Source organism: Miniopterus schreibersii (genome assembly GCF_964146895.1).
Source record: "Miniopterus schreibersii genome assembly, chromosome: 9".
NCBI classification, from domain to species: Eukaryota; Metazoa; Chordata; class Mammalia; order Chiroptera; family Miniopteridae; genus Miniopterus; species Miniopterus schreibersii.
The window spans coordinates 21,573,987-21,594,748 of NC_138118.1; the positions used below are offsets into that span (position 1 = coordinate 21,573,987).

The 20,762-nt window shown below is 36.6% G+C and overlaps 1 protein-coding gene and 3 pseudogenes across 10 annotated transcripts in view; 2 read left to right on the forward strand and 2 right to left on the reverse strand.

Annotated features, from left to right (window-relative positions):
* The window catches only part of CADPS2 (calcium dependent secretion activator 2), a 536,766-nt gene that overhangs the window by 447,580 nt on the left and 68,424 nt on the right, over positions 1-20,762 (forward strand). For all 7 annotated transcript variants that reach the window (XM_081147044.1, XM_081147045.1, XM_081147046.1 and 4 more), the window contains one exon: positions 11,277-11,433. In XM_081147044.1, the coding sequence (XP_081003170.1) occupies positions 11,277-11,433 (157 nt within the window). The remainder of the gene's footprint in view (positions 1-11,276; positions 11,434-20,762) is intronic.
* Positions 2,351-5,125, reverse strand: LOC308561992 (large ribosomal subunit protein P1 pseudogene; annotated as a pseudogene). Its single transcript has 2 exons — positions 5,104-5,125; positions 2,351-2,729 (listed from the first exon to the last, which is right to left on the reverse strand). The product of its transcript is annotated as a large ribosomal subunit protein P1 pseudogene (transcript).
* LOC308561977 (glutaredoxin-3 pseudogene) lies at positions 5,962-6,525 on the forward strand (annotated as a pseudogene). The gene has a single exon. The product of its transcript is annotated as a glutaredoxin-3 pseudogene (transcript).
* Positions 18,321-18,766, reverse strand: LOC308561976 (ubiquitin-ribosomal protein eS31 fusion protein pseudogene; annotated as a pseudogene). The gene has a single exon. The product of its transcript is annotated as a ubiquitin-ribosomal protein eS31 fusion protein pseudogene (transcript).

Sequence of the window (20,762 nt, forward strand, 5' to 3'; positions counted from 1 at the left end):
AGATGATAGATAAATAGAAATAGATGATGATAGATAGACAGATAGATAGATAGATAGATGATAGATGATGATGATAGAAAGATAGATGATAGATGATAGATAGATGATAGATAGATTGATAGATAGATGATAGACATATACATACATACATACATACAGAGTGGGGCAAAGTAGGTTTACAGTTGTGAGTGTGGGAAGCAGAGTTTATTCTTGTAATAGTATTTAATTATTTTATTATTTTCCATACAAACAACTGTAAACCTACTTTTACCCCCCGCCCCCCGTATATAGTAATTAAGAAGAGGCTATATGTGTACGACCTTGGTCTCTGCACTCCAGCTGACCTGAATTCAAATCATTGCTTGTTACCTATTAACTATATGACTTTGGGCAAGTTATTTAATCTCTCTGAGTTTAATAACATAAAATAAGGAAAATTATACCATCTTCCTGAATGGGTTTTATGTAGGATTAAGATAATGTATAAAAAGCCTTTAGAACAGAACTTGGTACCTAGAAACTATTCAATTCATGTTGAACATTACTGTTTTTAAAATACTTAAACTCACATTATAAGATCTGTATGAATTTCCACTCATTTTTGTAATTACTGATCATGTTTAGTTTTTTGTTTTTATTTGGGGGTTTTTTGTGTGTTTTTTTAAATTTTGTACAGCAAGAGATTTTCACAATCATTGAATTTTCACAACTCTTGGGAGGTTAGGGCAAGTACTGTTATTGCCAATTTGCAGATGAGGAAGTGGAAATCCATGCAGGAGACTGATTTGCCTGTGATCACTCATGTCTCATCACTAAGTACAAAAGCTCAGTACTGTGCTCCATTTCAGGGTTCATTGTTACCTGCCGCTGTTCTCAACCACATTCAGTAAACACTGTTTTCAAAGTATTGTCAACCTAGCCTGCCTCATATATTGTTTTCATGTATAATAGTTATTTGTTGTTAGAACCTTGATGGTATGGCTAAAGGATTACAGTCAAGTTTTGTTTTGTATTTCCCTCTTAATCAAATTAAACATTGCCTTCTGCCTCTGCCATCTCATTTACATGAATGAGGGACTCAGCATTAGAGCCAAAATAACTTTCACCCAGATAAGCATGACTTTTGATCCATGCCCTACAGATGGATGCATTTCTGAGAGGGGTTTTCTCCTCCCTGGTGGAGACTGATGCTGTGGAGCCTCAGGCATCTCTCATGAAGGTGGACTTTAGGGAGGAAAGTAGACAGCCCCTCTTCTTACTGCCAACCCAGGTTGGATGATTGCCACCTAGGGTGGGGGCAAAAAAAGAGGAGAGGGGATAGGTATAGAATTGACCCTCTGTTGTCAACCACCTGTGACTCTTGAGTTTTATTTCAAAGACAGCAATTGCTTAAAGTTTTCTCTAGTCATCATTAGAACAATAAGCATTCATCACAGATTGGTTTACATGCATCAGGGATAACATTATCAGGAATGCAGTTTGAGGCATAAATAGATATTTCTGCAAAACATGATGAAAATTGTGAATTGATGAAAATGTCTTGCCGCCCTGAAACTACTTTTTTAAAGAAAGTTTGTTCCAGATTCTACCACAGCACTCTCTTCCAAGTTAACTTTTAAAAGAGCTCTGGAAATTTTTCTCAGAATCTTGAAACAATCCTGACCTAAGGTGACTCTTATTTTCTTAATTTTAACCTTTTGCAAAGGTATGGGTTGTGAGCTGGAAGTGAGACTGGTAAATGCCTCTCTCTGCAGTACTGTGTTTTTGCTAGAGCTCCCATCCTGCTCTGCCCAGAGTGAACACTCTCAGATCATTTTGTGTGGCACCACTGCAGCTCTAAACGACAGAACAAGCTATATGTAATGAAACTGTATGCTATTTTATTTTTTATTTTTATATTATGTGTCATATACCCATTCTGATAGATATTTAAATAAAACATATTTAAAGATAATATTTTCAAAGAACAATAGCTCAATATAAATGGAGCATATCATTTCCAACAGTTTAAGTTATAAACATAAGACCAGACATTAAAATGTCCCCAACTCTCAAGTCAATTATTTGTATTGCACTCCAGACCTTTAGTTACAGGGTGAAGTTCTTTATGAATATATTGAACATTATTTTTGTGGTATATTTTTAAGAGAATAGTCAATGTGCCAATACTTTATAATCCACATTTGGTTTTGGTTTTGTGGTTTGACTCTTTTGTGGTTTAAATCTAACTGGCATTCAAAGAAACTAAATGAAGTTTTGCAGCCATAAATATCACATGTTGTTAGAAAGTTCTTTTTTTCCTGTTCTTTTTTCAGAGTTCAGCTTTTTATTGAATGTTTACAAAAGAGATTTAGTCAAAAAGCCCAAAGGCCATGTCATCATGAGACTCCTCAGATTCTTCCTTCTTTGCTTCCACTTTCTTCTCCTCAGCTGGGGCCCGGTGGTGGGAGCAGGACCTCCTGCTGGGGCAGCACCAGCTGCTGGCGCAGGTCCACCAGCCCCTACGTTGCAGATGAGGCTCCCGATGTTGACGTTGGCCAGAGCCTTTGCAAACAAGCCTGGCCAGAAGGTTCAATATTTACAACAGCTACTTTAATGAGGGCATTGATCTTAGCCCTCCATTACTGTCACCCCATCATTCAGGATAAGGGACGAGTAGATGCAGGCAGGCTCTGAGCTCTGAGCCCTAGGCTGGGGCAGGGTGTGGATGAGTGCTGGGCTGGTGAAGGCTGCCAGGAGTGGTGGGTATGATAAGAGCACTTAACACAAAATGTGCCCTCAAAGCAAAATTTGGGGTATATAGTACAGTATTGTTAGGTATAGACACTACACTGTACAGCAGATCGCTAGACTTGATCCTCTTGTATAGTCAAAACTTTGTACCTTTTAACTAATACTTCCCTGTTTTACACTCCCCCCAGCCATTCTACTGCCTGAAAAATACCTTTGTACTTTGTTTTTTTGAGTTTGACTCTTTTCGATTTCTCATAAAAATGGGATCGTGTAATATTTTTCCTTCTGTGTCTGGCTTATTTCACTTGGCAAAATGTCCACCAAGTTTAACCATGTTGTTGTAAATGGCCTAATTTTCTTCATTTTTTAAATTGAAAAAATATTTTATTGTATATGTGTGTGTGTGTGTGTGTGTCATATTTTCTTTATCCATTCATCCATTAATGGGCATTTATATTGCTTTTGTGTCTTAGATATTGTGAATAATGCTGCAGTGAACATGGCAGTGCAGATAACTCTCTCAGATTCTGATTTCGGTTCCTTTAGATATATAATTAGGATTCAGGTTCTGGATTATATTGTAGTTCCATTTTTAATTATTCGAGGAAAACCTATAATGGTTTCCATAGTGGCTGCACAAATTTGCACTCCTTCAAACAGTGTTCAGGTCTTTCACTTTTCTCTACATCCTCAACAAACTTCTCTTTTGTTTCTAGCTACCCTAACGGGTGTGAAGTGATAATTCACTGTGGTTTTGATTTGCATTTGAAAATCATGTGGCCTGGCAGGTGTGGCTCAGCAGTTCAGCGTCAACCTGGGATCCAGGTGATCAGGATTTGATTCCCGGTTGGGGCACATTGCCCAGGTTGCGGGCTCAATCAATGACTCTCTCATCATTGATGTTTCTATCTCTCTCTCCCTCTCCTTTCCTTTCTCTGAAATCAATAAAGATATATTAAAAAAAAAAAAAAAATCTCACCCTGAAAATCATGTGATTGCAACTGATGTTGAGGACATTTCCATATTCCTGTTAGCCATTTGTCAGTCTTCTTTGAAGAAATGTCTGTTCAGGGTTTGTGGTTTTTTGCCCATGTTTTAATCAGGTTGTGTATTTTGTTGTTGTTTTGTTTGTTTATTTGTTATTATTGACCTATAGGAGTTTCTTGTATATGCTTTGGATATTAACCCTTTATCAGAAATATTTTTTGCAAATATTTTCTCCCATTCTGTAGGTTGCCTTTTCACTTTGCTTTGCAGAACTTTATAGTTTGATGCAGTCTGTTTATTTTCTCTTTTGTTGCCTGTACTTTTGGTGTCATATCCAAGAAGTCATTACCAAGGCTAGTGTCAAGATGCTTTTCCCCCCTATGTTTTATTCTAGGAGTTTCATGGTTTCAGGTCTTATGTTTAAGTCTTTAATACATTTTACTTGATTTCTGTGTATGGTGTAAGATAAGGGTCCAATTTCATTATTTTACATGTGTGTACTTAGATTTCTCAGCACCATTTATTGAAGATACTACCCTTTCCTCATTGTGTATTTTTAGCACCCTTGTCGAAGATTAGTTGTCCATATATATATGGGTTTATTTCTGGGCTCTCCATTCTGTTTCATTGGTCTCTGTGTCTGTTTTTATTCCAGTACTATATTATTTTAATTACCATAGCTTAGTAATATATTTTGAAATCAAGAACTGCTTTGTTATTTCTCAAGATTGTTTTGGCAACTTGGGGTCTTCTGTGGTTCCATTGAACTTTAGAGTAATGTTTTCTATTTCTGTGAAAAATATAAATGGGATTTTGAAAGAGATTGTATTGAATATGTAGACCATTTGATGTCATATGGACATTATAACAATGCATAAATTCCTAGAAACATACAAGCTATCAAGATTGAATCAAGAAGAAACAGAAAACTTGAACAGAACAAAAACAAGGAATTTGAATCAAGTAGTCAATAACCTCCCAACAAGAAAAAGCCCAGGCGCGGTCCTTCTTAAACTTTTCCAAAAAAAGTAGAAGAGGGGACACTTCCAAACACATTTTATGAAGATAGTATCATTTTGATATCAAAGCCAGACAAAAACACTACAAGAAAACTACAGATCAGTATATCTAATGAATATGGATGCATAAATATTCAACAAAATATTAGCATGTTGATTTCAACAGCATAATGAAAGGATCATAAATCTTATCTTTAGGATGCGAAGATGGTTCAACATACACAAATCAATCAGTGTGATACACTACATTAAGAAAAGAAGCTTTAAAATCATATGATCATCTTAGTAGATGCAGAAAAACAATAACATTTAACACCCTTTATTGATAAAAATTCTCAGCAAGTTAGTTATAGAAGGTACTTACCTTGACACAGTAAAGACCACATATGAAAATCCCACAGTTAACATCATACTCAATGGTGAAAAACTGAAAAAATGTCCCTATAGGTAGTTTTCAGCACAGTACTGGAAATCCTTGCCAGAGCAGACAAGAAAAAGAAATAAAAGGCATCCACATTGGAAATGTAGTAAAATTACCTCTGCAGATGATGTAACTCTTATATGTAGAAAATCATAAGGACTCTATAAAAAACTATTAGAACTAATGAACAAATTGAGCAAAGTTGCAGGATGTAAAATCAACATACAAAAATCAGTTACATTTCTATACACTGACAACAAATTATCTGAAAAAAAAATTAAGAAGCAATATCATTTACAATAGCATCAAAAAGAATAAAATTCTTAGGGATAAACTTAACCAAGGAGGTGAAATATTTGTACACTGAAAAGTATAAAACACTGATGGATGGCACCGAGGGTGGCAGTGGAGGATGGTTCAGCCCAGCAATTTGAGGAGCTGCTGCGTTTCAGAGCAAAGTCTCTCCTTGCAGTTCATGTTTGGGCACCATGGACTCCACAGTGTGCTCAGATGAATGGCATGATGGCTGAGTTAGCCAAAGAACACACCCAAGTTTCGTCTGTGAAGTTGGAAGCTGAAGCTGTTTCTGAAGTACCTGAAAAATCTGAAATTAGTTCTGATCCCACCTTTCTGTTTTTCAAAAATTCTCAGAAAATTCATTAGATGGTGCACATGCCCCAGAGTTGACCAAAAAATTCAGCGACAGCTATCCATCGGCTTCTTCCCACCCAGTGGCCGTGAGCACCCCAAAGAAGACCACAGCCTTTGCCTGAAGATATTAACTCAACCACTGCCCCCTGTATGCTGTTTATGAAAAGGACTCTGCAGGAGCTGCACTGTGGTTTCAGCAAGCAGATGGTGGAAATTCTCAACAAACACAATATTCAGTTAAGCAGTTTTGATATCTTCTCAGATGGATAACTTCATCGGGGCCTCAAAACCTATTCCAAGTGGCCCACCTTTTCCCAGCTCTGTTTCTGACGAGCTCATAGGATGACTTGAAATAGTTAAGGAGCTGCAAGTATCTGAAAAACTAGATACAATTTGCCCCAAAGCTCCCAAATTAGAGAAAAGGCCCAAAGTACTGACAAACAAAGCTTCTGTGGTGCTCTTTATGAAAAGAAACAAACAGGAAGCTAAATGTGGATTCAGCAAACAAATTCTTGAAACACTAAATAGTACTGGTGTTAAATATGAGACAGCTGATATGTTGAGGATGAAGTTCAGCAAGAGTTGAAAATGTTCTCCAACTGGCCAGCACCCCCTCAGCTGTATGTGAAAGGGGAGCTCGTTGGAGGGCTGGACATTGTTAAGGAACTGAAAGAAAATGGCTAGTTGCTGCCTATACTGAATGGAGAAAATTAATAAATGTTAAATGCGGTGGCCAACTAGTGCAGGAAATACTTAATTATAGCAGAGCAGCTCTTGAGCCAGTCCTCGCCATGGCCTAAGAGGAGGAAAGTCGTCTTCCCCAGCTTCCATGTATTCCACAAGGCTGTGCTAAATAAATGTATGTTATGTTTTTTTCCACCAAAAATAGATTGCAGTAAACATCTTCTAATTCAGTTTTGTGTGTGTTTTTTTTAAGTATAGAACACTGATGAAAGAAATGAAAGCAGTCAGAAATAAATGGAATGATATCTGGTGTTCATGGTTTGCAAAAGTTCATATTGCCTGGTCCTGAGCTGTTCTTGTTGGGAGGTTTTTGATTACTGATTTAAATTCCTTATTTGTTTTTGGTCTATTTAAGTTTTCTATTTCTTCTTGATTTAGTCTTGATAGTTTGTATCTTTCTAGGAATTTATCCATTTCTTCTATGTTGTCCAGTTTTTTGATGTATAATTGTTCATAATAGTATCTTATGATCTTTATTTCTGTGGTATCATTTGTAATGTCTCCTCTTCCATTTATAATTTTATTTGAGTCTTTTCTTTGTTAGTCTAACTGAAGGTTTATTGATATTGTTTACCTTTAAAAAAAATAACTCTTAGTTTCATCAATCTTTTCCATTATTTTTCTGTTTGTTATTTACTTATGCTCCAGCCTTTATTATTTTCTTAATTCTTCTAAACTTACTTAGTTTGTTCTTTTTAGTTCCTTGACATGTAACATTAGGTTTTTTATTGATATCTTTCTCTTTTTTTACTGTAGGTGTTTATTGCTGTAAAGTCTTCTTAGTACTGCTTTCACTACATCCCATAAATTTTGGTTTCTGCTTGTCTCAAGATATTTTCTATTTCCTTTTTGGTTCTTCTTTGACCCAATGGTTGTTCAAGAGTGTCTTGTATAACCTCCATGCCTTTGTGAATTTTTCTGTTTTTCTTTTGTTATTGATTTCTAATTTCATTCCATTGTTGTTGGGAAAGGTAGTTGAGATGATTTCAGTCTTCTTAAATTTATTAGGACTTTTTTTGTGGTTTAGCATGTACTCTGTCCTAGAAAATGTTGTGTGTGTGCTTGAGAAGAATATGTTGCTTGCTGCTGATGGGTGAAATATTCTGTGTATGTCTTTTAGGTCTATTTGAACTATAATGTTAAAGTCTGCTGTTTCTTTATTAATTTTTTTGTCTGGATCATCTGTCATTTATTAAAAGTACAGTATTAAAGTCTCGTATTATAATTGTATTGCTGTCTATTTCTCCCGTTAGGTCTGTCAGTGTCTGCTTTACATACTTAGGTGCTCTTATGTTGGGTGTGTATATATATTTTTAATTAGTCTCTATTCCTGGTAAATTAACCCTTTTATCATTATGTAATGAACGTTTTTGTCTCTTATGGCAGTTTTTTACTATTTTGTTTGATGTCAGTATAGCCATCTTTGCTCTCTTTTGGTTACCATTTGCATGAAATGTCTTTTTTCCATCCCTCCACTCTCAATCTTTGTGTGTCCTTAAATCTAAAGTGGTCTCTCGTAAGCAATATAGTTATATTTTATTCTGTCCACTCAGTCAGTCTTTGCCTTTCATTGTAGAGTTTAATTGATTTATATTTAAGCTAAGTATTATTGATAGATAAGGACTTACTTCCGAACTGGACTCGAGAGTTTGAGCAGCCTTTTTAAACTGATATAGCTTCAGTTCAATCATATAAAAACCCTACACTTTTATTTCCCCCCACACATTATGTTATTTATGTGAGAATTTACTTCTACTCTGCTGCGTATCCATTGACAAATTTTTGTTGTAGTAGTTATTATTAATACTTTTTTAGTTTTATATTAGGGTTAAAATGATGAATGCATCACCATTACAATATTACATTGCTATTTATTTTTTATATATTTGCCTTTACCAGTGAGAGTTATACTTTCATATATATTTGTGTTTCTGTGTACATTTGTATCATTTTGTTTCAATTTGAATAATTTCCTTTAGCACTTTTTGGAAGATAGATCTAGTGGTCACAAACTTGCTCACAGTTTTTGCTTGCCTGGGAAAGACTTTACCACTCCTTCATTTTTAAAAAATTAAATTTATTGGGGTGACATTGTTCAATAGGGTCATATAAGTCTCAAGTGTACATTACTATAATACATGATCTGTATACTGCATTGTGTGCCCACCACCAAAGTCAAGTCTTTTGTCAGTTTATATAGGCCCCCTTGATCCTCTGCTACCCCTTCTCTCTGGTAATTACTATACTCTTGTCTGTGTGTGTCCATGAGTTTCAGTTTTATATCCCACAGGGGAGTGAAATCATATGGTTCTTAGCTTTTTCTGACTGACTTATTTCACTTAGCATAATATCCTCAAGGTCCATCCATGTTGTCACAAATGGCAGTGTTTCATCTTCTCTCATGGCTGAGTAGTGGTCCATAGTACATGCACCACATCTTCTTTATCCAGTCCTCTATCAAAGGACGCTTTGGTTGTCTTTTTGTCTAAAGGACAGTTTTGCAGACAGATTTGTTTCATTTTTAAAGGACAATATTCTTCATTGGCAGTTTTCTCTTTAGCATTTTGTATATATCTTACCACTTTTTCCAATTCTCCAAAATTTCTGCTAAGAAATCTGTTCATAGCCTTATGGGGCAGGGGTCCCCTTGTATATGATGAGACACTTCTCTGCTGCTTTCAAAATTCTCTTTTTGCCTTTGACTTTTGACAATTTAATTATAATGTATCTCAGTGTAGACCTCTTTAGGTCTAGCCATTTGGTGTCCTTTGGGCTTCGTGAATCTGGGTGTCCATTTTCCTATCCAGATTTGGGAAGTTTTAAGCCCCTGTTTCTTTAAATAAGCTTTCTGCCCCTTTCTCTTCCTCTTCTCCTCCTGGGACTGCCATAACAGTTATCATTTGGTTGCTTGGAGATGTCCCACGAGTCCCAAAGTCTTTCTTCACTCTTTTTTATTCTTTTTTCTATTTGTTACTCTTACTAGGTAACTTAAAATTACTTGTTTTCAAGTTCATTGATTCTTTATCTGCTTGTTGAAATCTGCTGTTGAATTTCCCTGCTAAATTTTTCAATCTGTGTATTCCTCAGCTCCAGAACATGTTTGGTTCTTCTCTATGGTTTCTGTCTGTTAAACTTCTTATTTTCTTCCTATATTGATTTTCTGATATCATTTAGTTGTCTCTCTGTGTTCTCTTGTAGCTCAATGAGCTTAAGATGATTTTTTAACTCTTTCAGGCAGTTAGTTCATAGATCTCCATTTCTTTGGGGTTGGTTACAGAAACTTGATTTGTTCCTTTGTTCGCATCATGTTTCTTTGATTCTTCATGATCCTTATAGCCTTGCACTGGCATCTGCACATTGGAAGAAGCAGTGACCTCTTCCATTCTGACAGACTTGCTTCTGCAGGGAAAACTCTGGATGTACAGCCAGAGTTTCTGGATGGGCCAACTGGTGGGGACCATGGACAGGTAGGCCTGCTGCCAGGATCTGTAGGTTGGCTGGTCTGCTGCCGGTTTTCATGGGCAGGCAGGCTTGATGCTGTGGTTCATAATCAAGCTACATTATTTTCAGGGACTTTCTAAAAAACAAATATTATTTTTACCCATCTAAACAGCGCAGATTTTTTAAGTGATTATTGCCATTACCTAAAATGCATTAGAAAAAGCCTAGTTGAGTATAAAGTCTAATTTAAGAGGCAGATACTAGCCTGGCCGGGCGTGCCTCAGTGGTTGAGCATCGACCTAGGATCCAGGCGATCAGGGTTCGATTCCCGGTCAGGGCACATGCCTGGGTTGCAGGCTCGATCCCCAGTTGGGGGCGTGCAGGAGGTGGCCAATCAATGACTGTCTCATCATTGATGTTTCTCTCCCTCTCCTTTCCTCTCTCTGGAATCAATAAAGATATATTTTTTTTAAAAAGAGGCAGACATTAAAATATTCACATATATAGTCATACGTGCAATGCTAAGATCTGGGAAATAGAAATACTGGGTATCATACAGATTATATGGGAGGGTCTAGTTCACATCAGAGGGTCAAGAAATCTGTGTGAAAGCATGTTTTAGCTTTAGACCTTAGATTTATAAAAAAAATGTACTACCAATAAAAAGCAATAATTTTTAAATATGAGAAGAAATTTTATAGATACACATATTTAAATAATCAAATTTGGCTTGATGAATACAATGTGAAATCTAAAATAGAAATTAAAATGTAAAATGGCAGTTATTGCTTTATTTAAAAATACATGTTTAGCCCGGCCGGGCGTGGCTCAGCGGTCGAGCGTTGACCTGGAATCCAAGCGATCAGGGTTCGATTCCCGGTCAGGGCACATGCCTGGGCTGCGCGCTCAATCAATGACTCTTCTCATCGTTGATGTTTCTATCTCTCTCTCTCTCCCTCTCCTTTCCTCTCTCTGAAATCAATAAAGATATATTAAAAAAAAAATGTTTAATTTAGAACATTTGAAATATATATAAAACAAAAATAAAATTCTATAGATGTCATAATTTAAACATAACTACTATACATGTTTTGGTGTATTTATTTCCAATATTTCTTTTTTTTTTTTTCTGCGAAAAGATGAATTAAAACATTTGGTTTCATACTCTAAAACATTCTACTACAACTGCACTTTTAATGACGAGTATTCAGGTGGCACAGTATTTGTGTCTGTTTCTAATAAGTAATCTACTTTTACGTTATTTCCTTTTTCTCTAACAGGCATTTGCCTGGTGGCCAGATTTACTGGCGGAGCATGCAGAGAAGTTTTGGGCTTTATTCACGGTGGATATGGATACTGCACTGGAGGCTCAGCCACAAGACTCCTGGGATAGTTTTCCTCTTTTCCAACTGCTTAATAATTTCCTCAGAAATGACAGTAAGCACTTGCATTTGCTCTAGTATATGAAATGGGGGAGGGTGGGAGAATGTTAGGTGTGTGAAAGTGTATTTACAGAGCTCTTGCAGCTGTTCAGTGAGTCAACAGATAACATTAATGTTTTTTCTTCCTCCCTGAGTGTATCAGGCCAGGGTTTGGGGAGACCAGCAACACTTCCACCTTGTTCCCCTGGCCTCTGGAGTTCCTCTCATTCCTACTCTCCTGGCTTCATCGAGGATAACGTAGACACCCTTCTCATTGTACCTTGTGAATCAGAAAGTCTTCAAAGGTTAACATTTCTAAAGCACTTGAGAATACTTAGATCTCTGAAAGACACCTTAGAAATTTAACATTTTCTAGAAACCATGTTACATTAAGCTTCTCTAATATGCATTGTGATAATATTATTTTCTGAAAGGTATTCTAAAGATGATAGTGTAATATTGCTATTTGGTATAGCTTGCTCTCTTAATATTTAGAAATTAAATAGATCGTAAAAGTTTCTCTATTGAGATATTTTTTTCCTAAGCAATATAACTTTTTAGTTATTTTGTTACATGGTCTGCTAGATGAAAACCTAGTTTTTCATCATAATTTTAGGGGACTTTTTTCTAAATCCTTACCTGAGGATATGTATTGATTGATTTTTATAGAGAGGAAGAGAGAGAGAGAGAGAGAGAGAGAGAGAGAAACATGAGTGTGAAAGAGAAACATCGATCAGTTGCCTCCCATACGCTCCCTGACCAGGGATTGGACCCGAAATCTAGGTATGTGCCCTGACCAGGAATCAAACCTGCAACCTTTGGTGTATGGGACAGTGCTCCAACCAACTGAGCCACTAGCCAGGGAAGGGGAGACATTTGTTAACATACAGATTCCTTGGCCTTTTTTTATAATGATTCTTTTAAAAGTTTCCCTTAAACCCTAGTTTGGTAGCTATTGAGAGGCTTGCTTCAACATGTGCAGCAATCACGAGGTCATTAGTTACTTATTCTATAAAATTCTTCCCATTAGAGACCAGATTGAGCTCTACTTCCTCCAAACTCTGGTTCTGACTTGTTCTCCTTGATCTGGGGAACAACCTTCTTCTATTTTGTATTTTCTTCTCTAAGTCATTATTCCCAGGTCATTCAACTCTTCCTCACATGATAGGGTTTCCATGCTCATTGTCATTCTTGTCACCCTTTCCTGAACAGACCTCACTCCATTTTGCAGTAAAGTTTCAGGTTCAATTCTCCGTCAGGGTGGGTATGGAAGGCAACAGGTAGTTGTCTCTCTCTCTCTCTCTCTCTCCCTCTCTCTCTAAAAAGCAATTTTTAAAAAATATCCTCAAGTGACCATTAAAAAAAAATATTCTATTGTCTTTGATCATCACTCTAGTCCATTATTACTTATCTTTCTTTGGTTGTTTATCCCTATGAGTCTCTGATAAAACCAAAACTGTTTTGCTGGGGGGGAAAAATCCCATAGATATGAAATTGTGTGTAGTATTGGACTCCCCACAGACATCGGATTTAGGACCCCAGGTTAAGAACCTCTGTTATAGTGAGAGAGGCACTATGGTATAGTAACTAATGGCATGGCTTTGACAGATTCACATCTGTCTCTACCACTTGCTACTTGACCTTTGACAATAGCTTAACCTCTATAAATTTTAGATTCTTCATCTATAAAAGAAAGACAATAATAGTACCTACCATGTCATTGACAGTGACAATTAAATAAAATAATAGCTCATATATAATAAGATGCTAAGTAAATATTATAAATGTTATGTGTGGAAAACTTCAGTCTCGATTCTTTCAGCCATCTTATTCATTCTCCTATCCAATTTTATTTCCAAAGGATCCTATTTGAATATCAAAGAACTAAGCTATAATTTCTACTTTGGATTCAACCACAATGTCTGCTCTCAAAAGCTGCAAAACCCACATTCAATTATCCATATGAAAATCATTCATTCTGCATTATCCATGTTGTTGTTGTTGTTAATTCTCACTGGAGAATATTTTCTTCATTAATTTTTAGAGAGAGTGGGAGGGAGGGAGAGAGACAGAGAGACAGAGAGAAAGTGAGAGAGAAGAAGAAGAAAGGAACAGAGAAATATCGATATGAGGGACACATGGATACATCGATTGGTTGCCTCCTGCACACACCCCGACCGGGGCAGGGATTGAACCCGCAACCCAGGTATGTGCCCTTGACTGTGAATTGAACCCAAGACCCTCTGTGGGCGGGTCAACGGACAATCCTACCACTGAGCAACATTGGCCAGAGCTTCTCATTTAGTTTTGAAGTTCCAATTTGATTCCCTCGTGCCAGCTATCATACTCGGAATGCCCTTCTTTATTGCAAGGATCGTAGTACCATCATTCATTTTCTGCTAAGAAATCACTAGTCAGGGTTAATATTATCTTAAGACAAGTGTATAACAAAACACACAGCCAAAAATAAATACATGTGTTATGCATTAAGTCCCTAAATAAGAATAAGTTAATGTAGGATTATTTCTAACATTGCTTTCCCCATTTGTGTGAAAACTTGAGAACTGATCATATTTAGATTTATTTTGGAGTTTATTCGAAGATGAAATATTCATTAATGTTGACAGTCAAACTGTTACTAAAGATGACAAATCATTTAGCTTATTCAACATATTAGAAGTTATAGAAAAAAACCATGCTGTAGATATCTTAGAAGCTTTTTTGGGGAATCTCTACTGCAACTCTAAAGAATTAACATATTTTAATATTTATTTTTTAAAAGAGCTCTTACATTGCAAGTGCAAATTTATGAGTTATGTCAAAAAAGAACACTAAAATGAAAATAATAGAAATTTTATTTTTACCCAGACTTGCAAATATTTAATTCAAAAATGTTACATGTTTCTTTCCTGTTTTAAACAATTTCTATAACACTGACTGCTTTTAACTGCATAAAATATCGTTTTATGTTATTTTGATATACATTACTAAACAAAACACAAAAGTATTTCATGCTGATCTCTGTTGAGTGTTATCTGTTTGGGACAGGGGTAAGTCTAAATCTTGGCTTTGATTATGTGGTGATTAACAGATTTTAGAAAACATCAATTATTTCAGAGAAAAACAGCATCTCCATGTAGGGAGGTAAGTAGAAAAGTTCCCCAGTGCCATAATTTCCTTTTGGTATTGGGAGTATGGTGTGGACTGGGGAATTGAAATAGAATACAGTGACTTTCTTCCCAAACTCACAAGATACTATCCAAAGGCAAAACCACTGAGCAATATCTCAGAAATTAGTAAAACATAATTTTGGGCTATTAATATCACATTTGATAATAAAAATATTGTTAATAAGTATGTTTGTTTTATTAAATTCCTGAAATATTTAGATAGTGATTTAGTGAATTTAATTTAAATGTTAAATGTCAATTTATACTGCCCACAAATTGTCCTTTTGGAAAGCCAGTGGGAAAATATAAAACTTCTGTCCTTTTAACACCATTGAAAAAAAGATCCTTACATTACTGCCATGGCATGACTGATTTATCATATTGATCCCATTAGAGTTACACTCCAAATTCTAATTAATCATGACTTTAACCAGCTAGGCCAACAAGAACAGATTGCTCTGAAATGTCCAGTGTTGGAACCAGAGGTAATTTGCTGAATAATAGTGCTTACTGTTACCTCACACGTGGTATGAGGTAACAGAGATTTTTAAGTAATTGTGATTTATTATTAATAATGTCACATACTTATGTTTGCTTTTCCAAAATAAAAATTACCAACATATCTCCAACTATTGAAGGTATTAGAATTGTACTTTATTTGTGCCTTGAAAACTTTATAGCCGACTTGTTTTTGTTTTTTGACTCATTTAGATAATCCACACTGGTTGTTTGCCATCTTACTTTTATTAAAATATTTATGATTTGAGTTTTCTAAATAGGTATTTTTCTGCTGGCACATGGAAGGGGTCTTAGACAGACCTCTTTATTTTCCAGCTGAGGAAACTAAATCCCTAGGAGGTGATGTGCCTGGTCAGGGGCTTGCTGACAGGGATTCAGGGACAGAGGTGAATTGGAACCTGATCACTTGGTCTCCAGTTCTGTCTTGGTCTGCACAAGGTTGGGGAACCTTTTTTCTGCCAAGGGCCATTTGGATACTTATAACATTATTTGTGAGCCATACAAAATTATGAACTTAAAAATGAACTATGAGAAAAGCTCCTAGATTTATTGAATTTTGAGTCCCACCTGTGGTTGCCTTGGCAGGGCCAGACCAAATGATTTTGAGGGCCATGTATGGCCCATGGGCCATACGTTCCCCACCCCTGGTACAGTAACAAAAGAAGATTCTCAGGGCATTTATAAAATAATATAATCTTTTTCAGGAAGATAGGAGATTTATTGAACTGCTATTTTTACCTGAGAAAAGTTTATAGGGTCTTGAGTTGTGGGGACAGAGGAAGAGAGTTGGTTACAGGATACAGAAAAAGCCAGATAAAGGTATATGTTGTCTTAGTGTATGTGTCACTAAATGTCCATGATGAGAATTCCAGAGACTGAACTAATTATTGGGAAAAGGGATTCAAGAAAATTCAGTTTCTATTTTAAGGAGGAGAAACCTGTCTAGGGCATGTGTCTTTTCTTACAGTTGGGCATGATTAGGGAAAGTCTTAGCCTTAAGAACCCTTGGAGATGAAATGTGGTTTTCCTCAAGGGATGAGGGCCAGCTGCACCATCATTTTAGCAACTGTCCCCAGTCTCCCACCCCTCACAGACTCACCCACTGATTCCCAGAGCAGGATTGATGATGAAAACAAACTGAGGCCCCTAATTTCTGTCCAAAACAGACTGCACTCCCATTCGGCTCTTCCCCTGCCTCCGCCCCCCTCACCTACTCCCCCGCCACTAAAGAGGTCATTGAATGGGCAGCCCTTTTAAATGGTATCTGAGGAAATAGTGAAAAAGAGATGTATTAAAGTTGAGGGGAAATAAATGTGTGTTTTTTTATAATAAAGCAAGTAACACGGTATTTAAATGATGCCAAATGACCACAAAGCTAGTGCAAATAGATTCTATCCTTGCATGCTATTTCCTACATTAGTCCTGTTGATACAGACATGGCAAGTGACTGCTTCTGACAAATGAAAGCCATCTACAAATGGCACAAATCATTTCTTTCAACACTACTGAAAGGCAAGCCCTCGGAGCTAGTTACCTTTTAATCTGTGGATATGCTAGCAAGTGGCAAATGACCATTCTATTGGGAACTGATTCCCAAGTGAAAAATGCCACGGTGCTGCTTCTTTAATTAACAGCCTTTTCACATCGCTCGCACATTAAAGCCGTCCCGAAGAACACCCCAGCTTATATAATCAATGTCACAGCATCTCTGCCTGGACAAATAATAAATGTCCAGCTCTACCCTAAGTGAAAACCTATTCTCCAAGACTTTCACCTTCATAAAGATGGGCTCATAAAAATAAAAAAAAATAAAAATTGGAGTGTCTCATGAGGATAAAAAGGCTAGTGTTAATAATTAACAAAGAGAGCGAAGTGGAGTGAAATTAGCCATAATAGAGCCCAGAGTGACTGGCTAAGTCACCTCTCATTATCAGAAAACTCATTAAGAAATGAAGAGATGGAAATCCCGCTGGTTTACTCTCACACTTAGGCTGTGTCAGATACAATTTTTCAGATTTCTTTCAAATGGAGAACTGTTAGGTCACCACATTGTATATTAGGTTAACCTTCAAGCTTTGAAATATGGAGAGCTGACAACCTTCATGTTATTCTACCTCATGGAGGTAGTGCTTGAATGAGCTGTGTATCTGAAATTCATGAATTGCTGTTTATTAATATATCTGTATTACATATACTAGAAACAATGCAGAAAGGCTATAACTTCTCAACTACAGGAGAGCTGTGTGCCAGCTTAGTTTTATAGGTAAGCACTTTTACAAATGATTAAATGACCACAAAATGTGAAAATGTATTTAACTGCAGTACCCAGAGTTGACTGAATTCAAAATTGTATGTTTCAACTTGTTTTACCTGCCAGTATATTAAAAGAAATACAAAAACAAGGAGCAACTAGCTTTTTTTCTGGTTGAATTCCACAGTACTGCTCTATTTCTTTACCACATGTAGACTTTTATAAATTTTAATGTGCTTTGTATATTCTTTTAGAACTTAGTGCCTTAAAGAAAATAATCTGCTCTAAATGCCTATGTGTCCATCACTGAAGATTTGCAGGAACACCTGACTAGTAAAGGCCCCATAGCATTGGGAACCCACACTTGGATTTGTTGCTCAAACATAATGAACATTATAACACCAGTGCTCTTCCTTCTTGTTACTTTCAATGGATGGATGGATGGATGGATGGATGGATGGATGATGATAGATAGATAGATAGATAGATAGATAGATAGATAGATAGATAGATAGATAGATAGATAGATAGATAGAGATAGATGATAGATAGATGATAGATAGATAGATAGATAGATAGATAGATAGATAGATAGATAGATAGATAGATAGATGATAGATGACAGATGGATAGATAGATGATAGATGATAGATAGATAGATAGATAGATGATAGATAGATAGATAGATAGATAGATAGATAGATAGATAGATAGATAGATAGATAGATAGATGATAGATAGATGATAGGTAGATAGATATTTTTTAACAAATGCCCCAAGAGGAAAGGAAGAGTTTGGTGCAGCTTTAGGAAATTATTATGCTAGTAAAGATGTAAATTAATATTACCAAAGTATATAAAAATACTTAGCAATTTTTAATTAAAAGGAAAATAAAATCCAATTAGTTTTTTTTTTCTTTTTTTCTTTTTTTTTAGTTCATGTATTTTATTAACCCATATACAATTACTTGTCTTCTGGTTTGTTGAAGCAATAGGTCAGACAACATTTGCCACAATAATGTCTGTCAAAGTGGCTGTCCGTAAAACTCCAGCACCACACTTACCTGAAGGGCCCTCCCGGCGAAGGTGGCCGATTTTGCCATCTCATCCACTTTGTAGTACTTCAGGACAGCCAGCTTACCCTTCTTTCTCTTATGCTTATTCTCCCCGGGAGTGGTGTAGGATTTCTTCCTTTTCTTAGCACCACCACGAAGTCTCAACACAAGATGAAGAGTGGGCTCCTTTTGAATGCTGTAGTCAGACAAAGTACATTCATCTTCCAGTTGCTTGCCAGCAAAGGTCAGTCTTTGCTGATCAGGAGGAATCCCTTCCTTACATTTTCTATTGTATCTGAACTTCAACTTCGAGAGTGATGGTCTTCCCCTTAAGGATTTTTACGAAAATCTGCATCTTGGCGGCAACTCCACCACAGATGGCAGATTGGAAAAGCAGTTTCTTTTTTTTTTTTTAAGTATGTCTATTGATTTCAGAAAGAGGAAGGGAGAGAGAGGGAGAGAGAGAGAGAGAGAGAGAAAAATCAATGATGAGAGAGTCGTCATTGATTGACTGCCTCCCACACGCCCCAAGTAGGGATCAAGCCTGTAACCTGGGCACGTGCCCTGACCAGGAATCGAACCTCAGTCTCCTGGATCCTAGGTCAATGCTCAACCACTGAGCCATGCCTAGCTGGGCCAATTAGTTTCTTATTCTGCTTAAATTTCAGTGGGATGCTCTGAGTTTCTTTTAGGGGGTGGGTTTTTCTTGATATCCACTCAATAAACAGACATTTATTGAATGCTTACTTAACATGCCAGATTCTCAGCTGAGCTGAGCTGAGCTGAGCTGAGCTGTTCTTAGATCTCAGGGGTGTGTGAGTGTGTGTGTGTGTGTGTGTGTGTGTGTGTGTGTGTGTGTGTTTCTTTTACATAGTACTGTTCTAGGCTGTGATTCTCTTGACTTTTCTTCTGAAGCCCAAGTATATATTTCCTGTGATTGGGACCCTGATTATATGCATTTGTCAACATGGAGAGTGACTTATTAATTTTGTATCTTAGCCCATTGTGCTTGCATTGTTCACAGTTGATGTAATTCATAGTCCCTTGAATAATTATTTTATGGCAAAGTCTGTTGTTTTACTGTGGTTGTTGGCGTTTGCTTGATCAAGGATTACCTGTTTCCTTCCAAAATGTCTATTTAGAATTTTAGGGGAGGGAATTTATTCTTCCTAGTAATACACTAATGTTAAGTGGAAGGGAGTGGCACAATGTAAAATGGTTTATATGGGCTAAAGAGCCAACATTGTATTTTTACTCTAAAAGCAGTACATGAACTCTTTTATCTGCTTATCCTTCTTTTACTGAGTGATTATTATCTCAGTAATTGTTATTAATTGGATCTTGGTTTAAATACTCTGTTGGAATGTTGTTAAAGCCTATGACTAGTACTTTTGTAAATGTAAGACTTTTTGATATATAAATAATCAACACCCATTTATTAATTATTGGGATATTCAAAATAATTAGGCACATTTTCATGCCTTGTTTACCTTTTATGTAAGTCTTTTTGCTTTTTTTGCCATTTCTAATTGTACCATTGGTCTTGATGCCATTGATGCTTCATTATTTTATGACCAGGTGATATTTGGAAACATAGAATTTTTGGGGGGGGAAAGATTATTTTTATCAACAAAGTAGATGCCAGTTCTTCACTTACGTTCTTGAAAGCACTATTTAAGACTCCTCAGCAGTCCTTTCCCCTTCCACACCTCAGGCATAATGTCAGAAGCAATCTTGGATGAGGCCATATTGAGAACGTGCCTCTTCCGATGAGCTGTTGCATTGGGTGCCTTGTAAAGTTTTGATTTGTACAGGTGGCAGCCCCCAATTATAACCTATCTTTATTAAACCATATGGAAAAGATAGAAGCACTCATTCTGATGCCTGGGGCTACGTATTAAGAGGGCTTTTGACAGTGTCTGATAGGAGTGGATTGCAAACTGGCATATGGGCACCTGAGAAAAGGAGCATACATTTACATACAGAAGCACACTGTGGTGTGCATTTCTGTGGGCTTTCCATTTGCAACTGAGTTGTCTCTTTCCTTTCCCCCTCAATGTGTATTTTCTTTTTATTTCTCCTCTTTTCCTCTCTTTTTCTCCCTCTCACTCTCTCCATCTCTGCCTCCCTTCCTTCTCTCTTTTCCTGAATCTAGTTACCAAATAATAATACTGTTAATTGCCAGTTTTCTAAAACTTTGGAATATGGGTTTATAACTTGATTTTTTAAATATAAAAAGGAGCACCATGCTGAAACATGAGCAGACTTTTGCCAGAATTCAACATTTGTGAAAAGTCTTAGGAAAAATAGGAAATCTTGTTCCCCCCTAACTTTCCAGGATGTAATAGTTT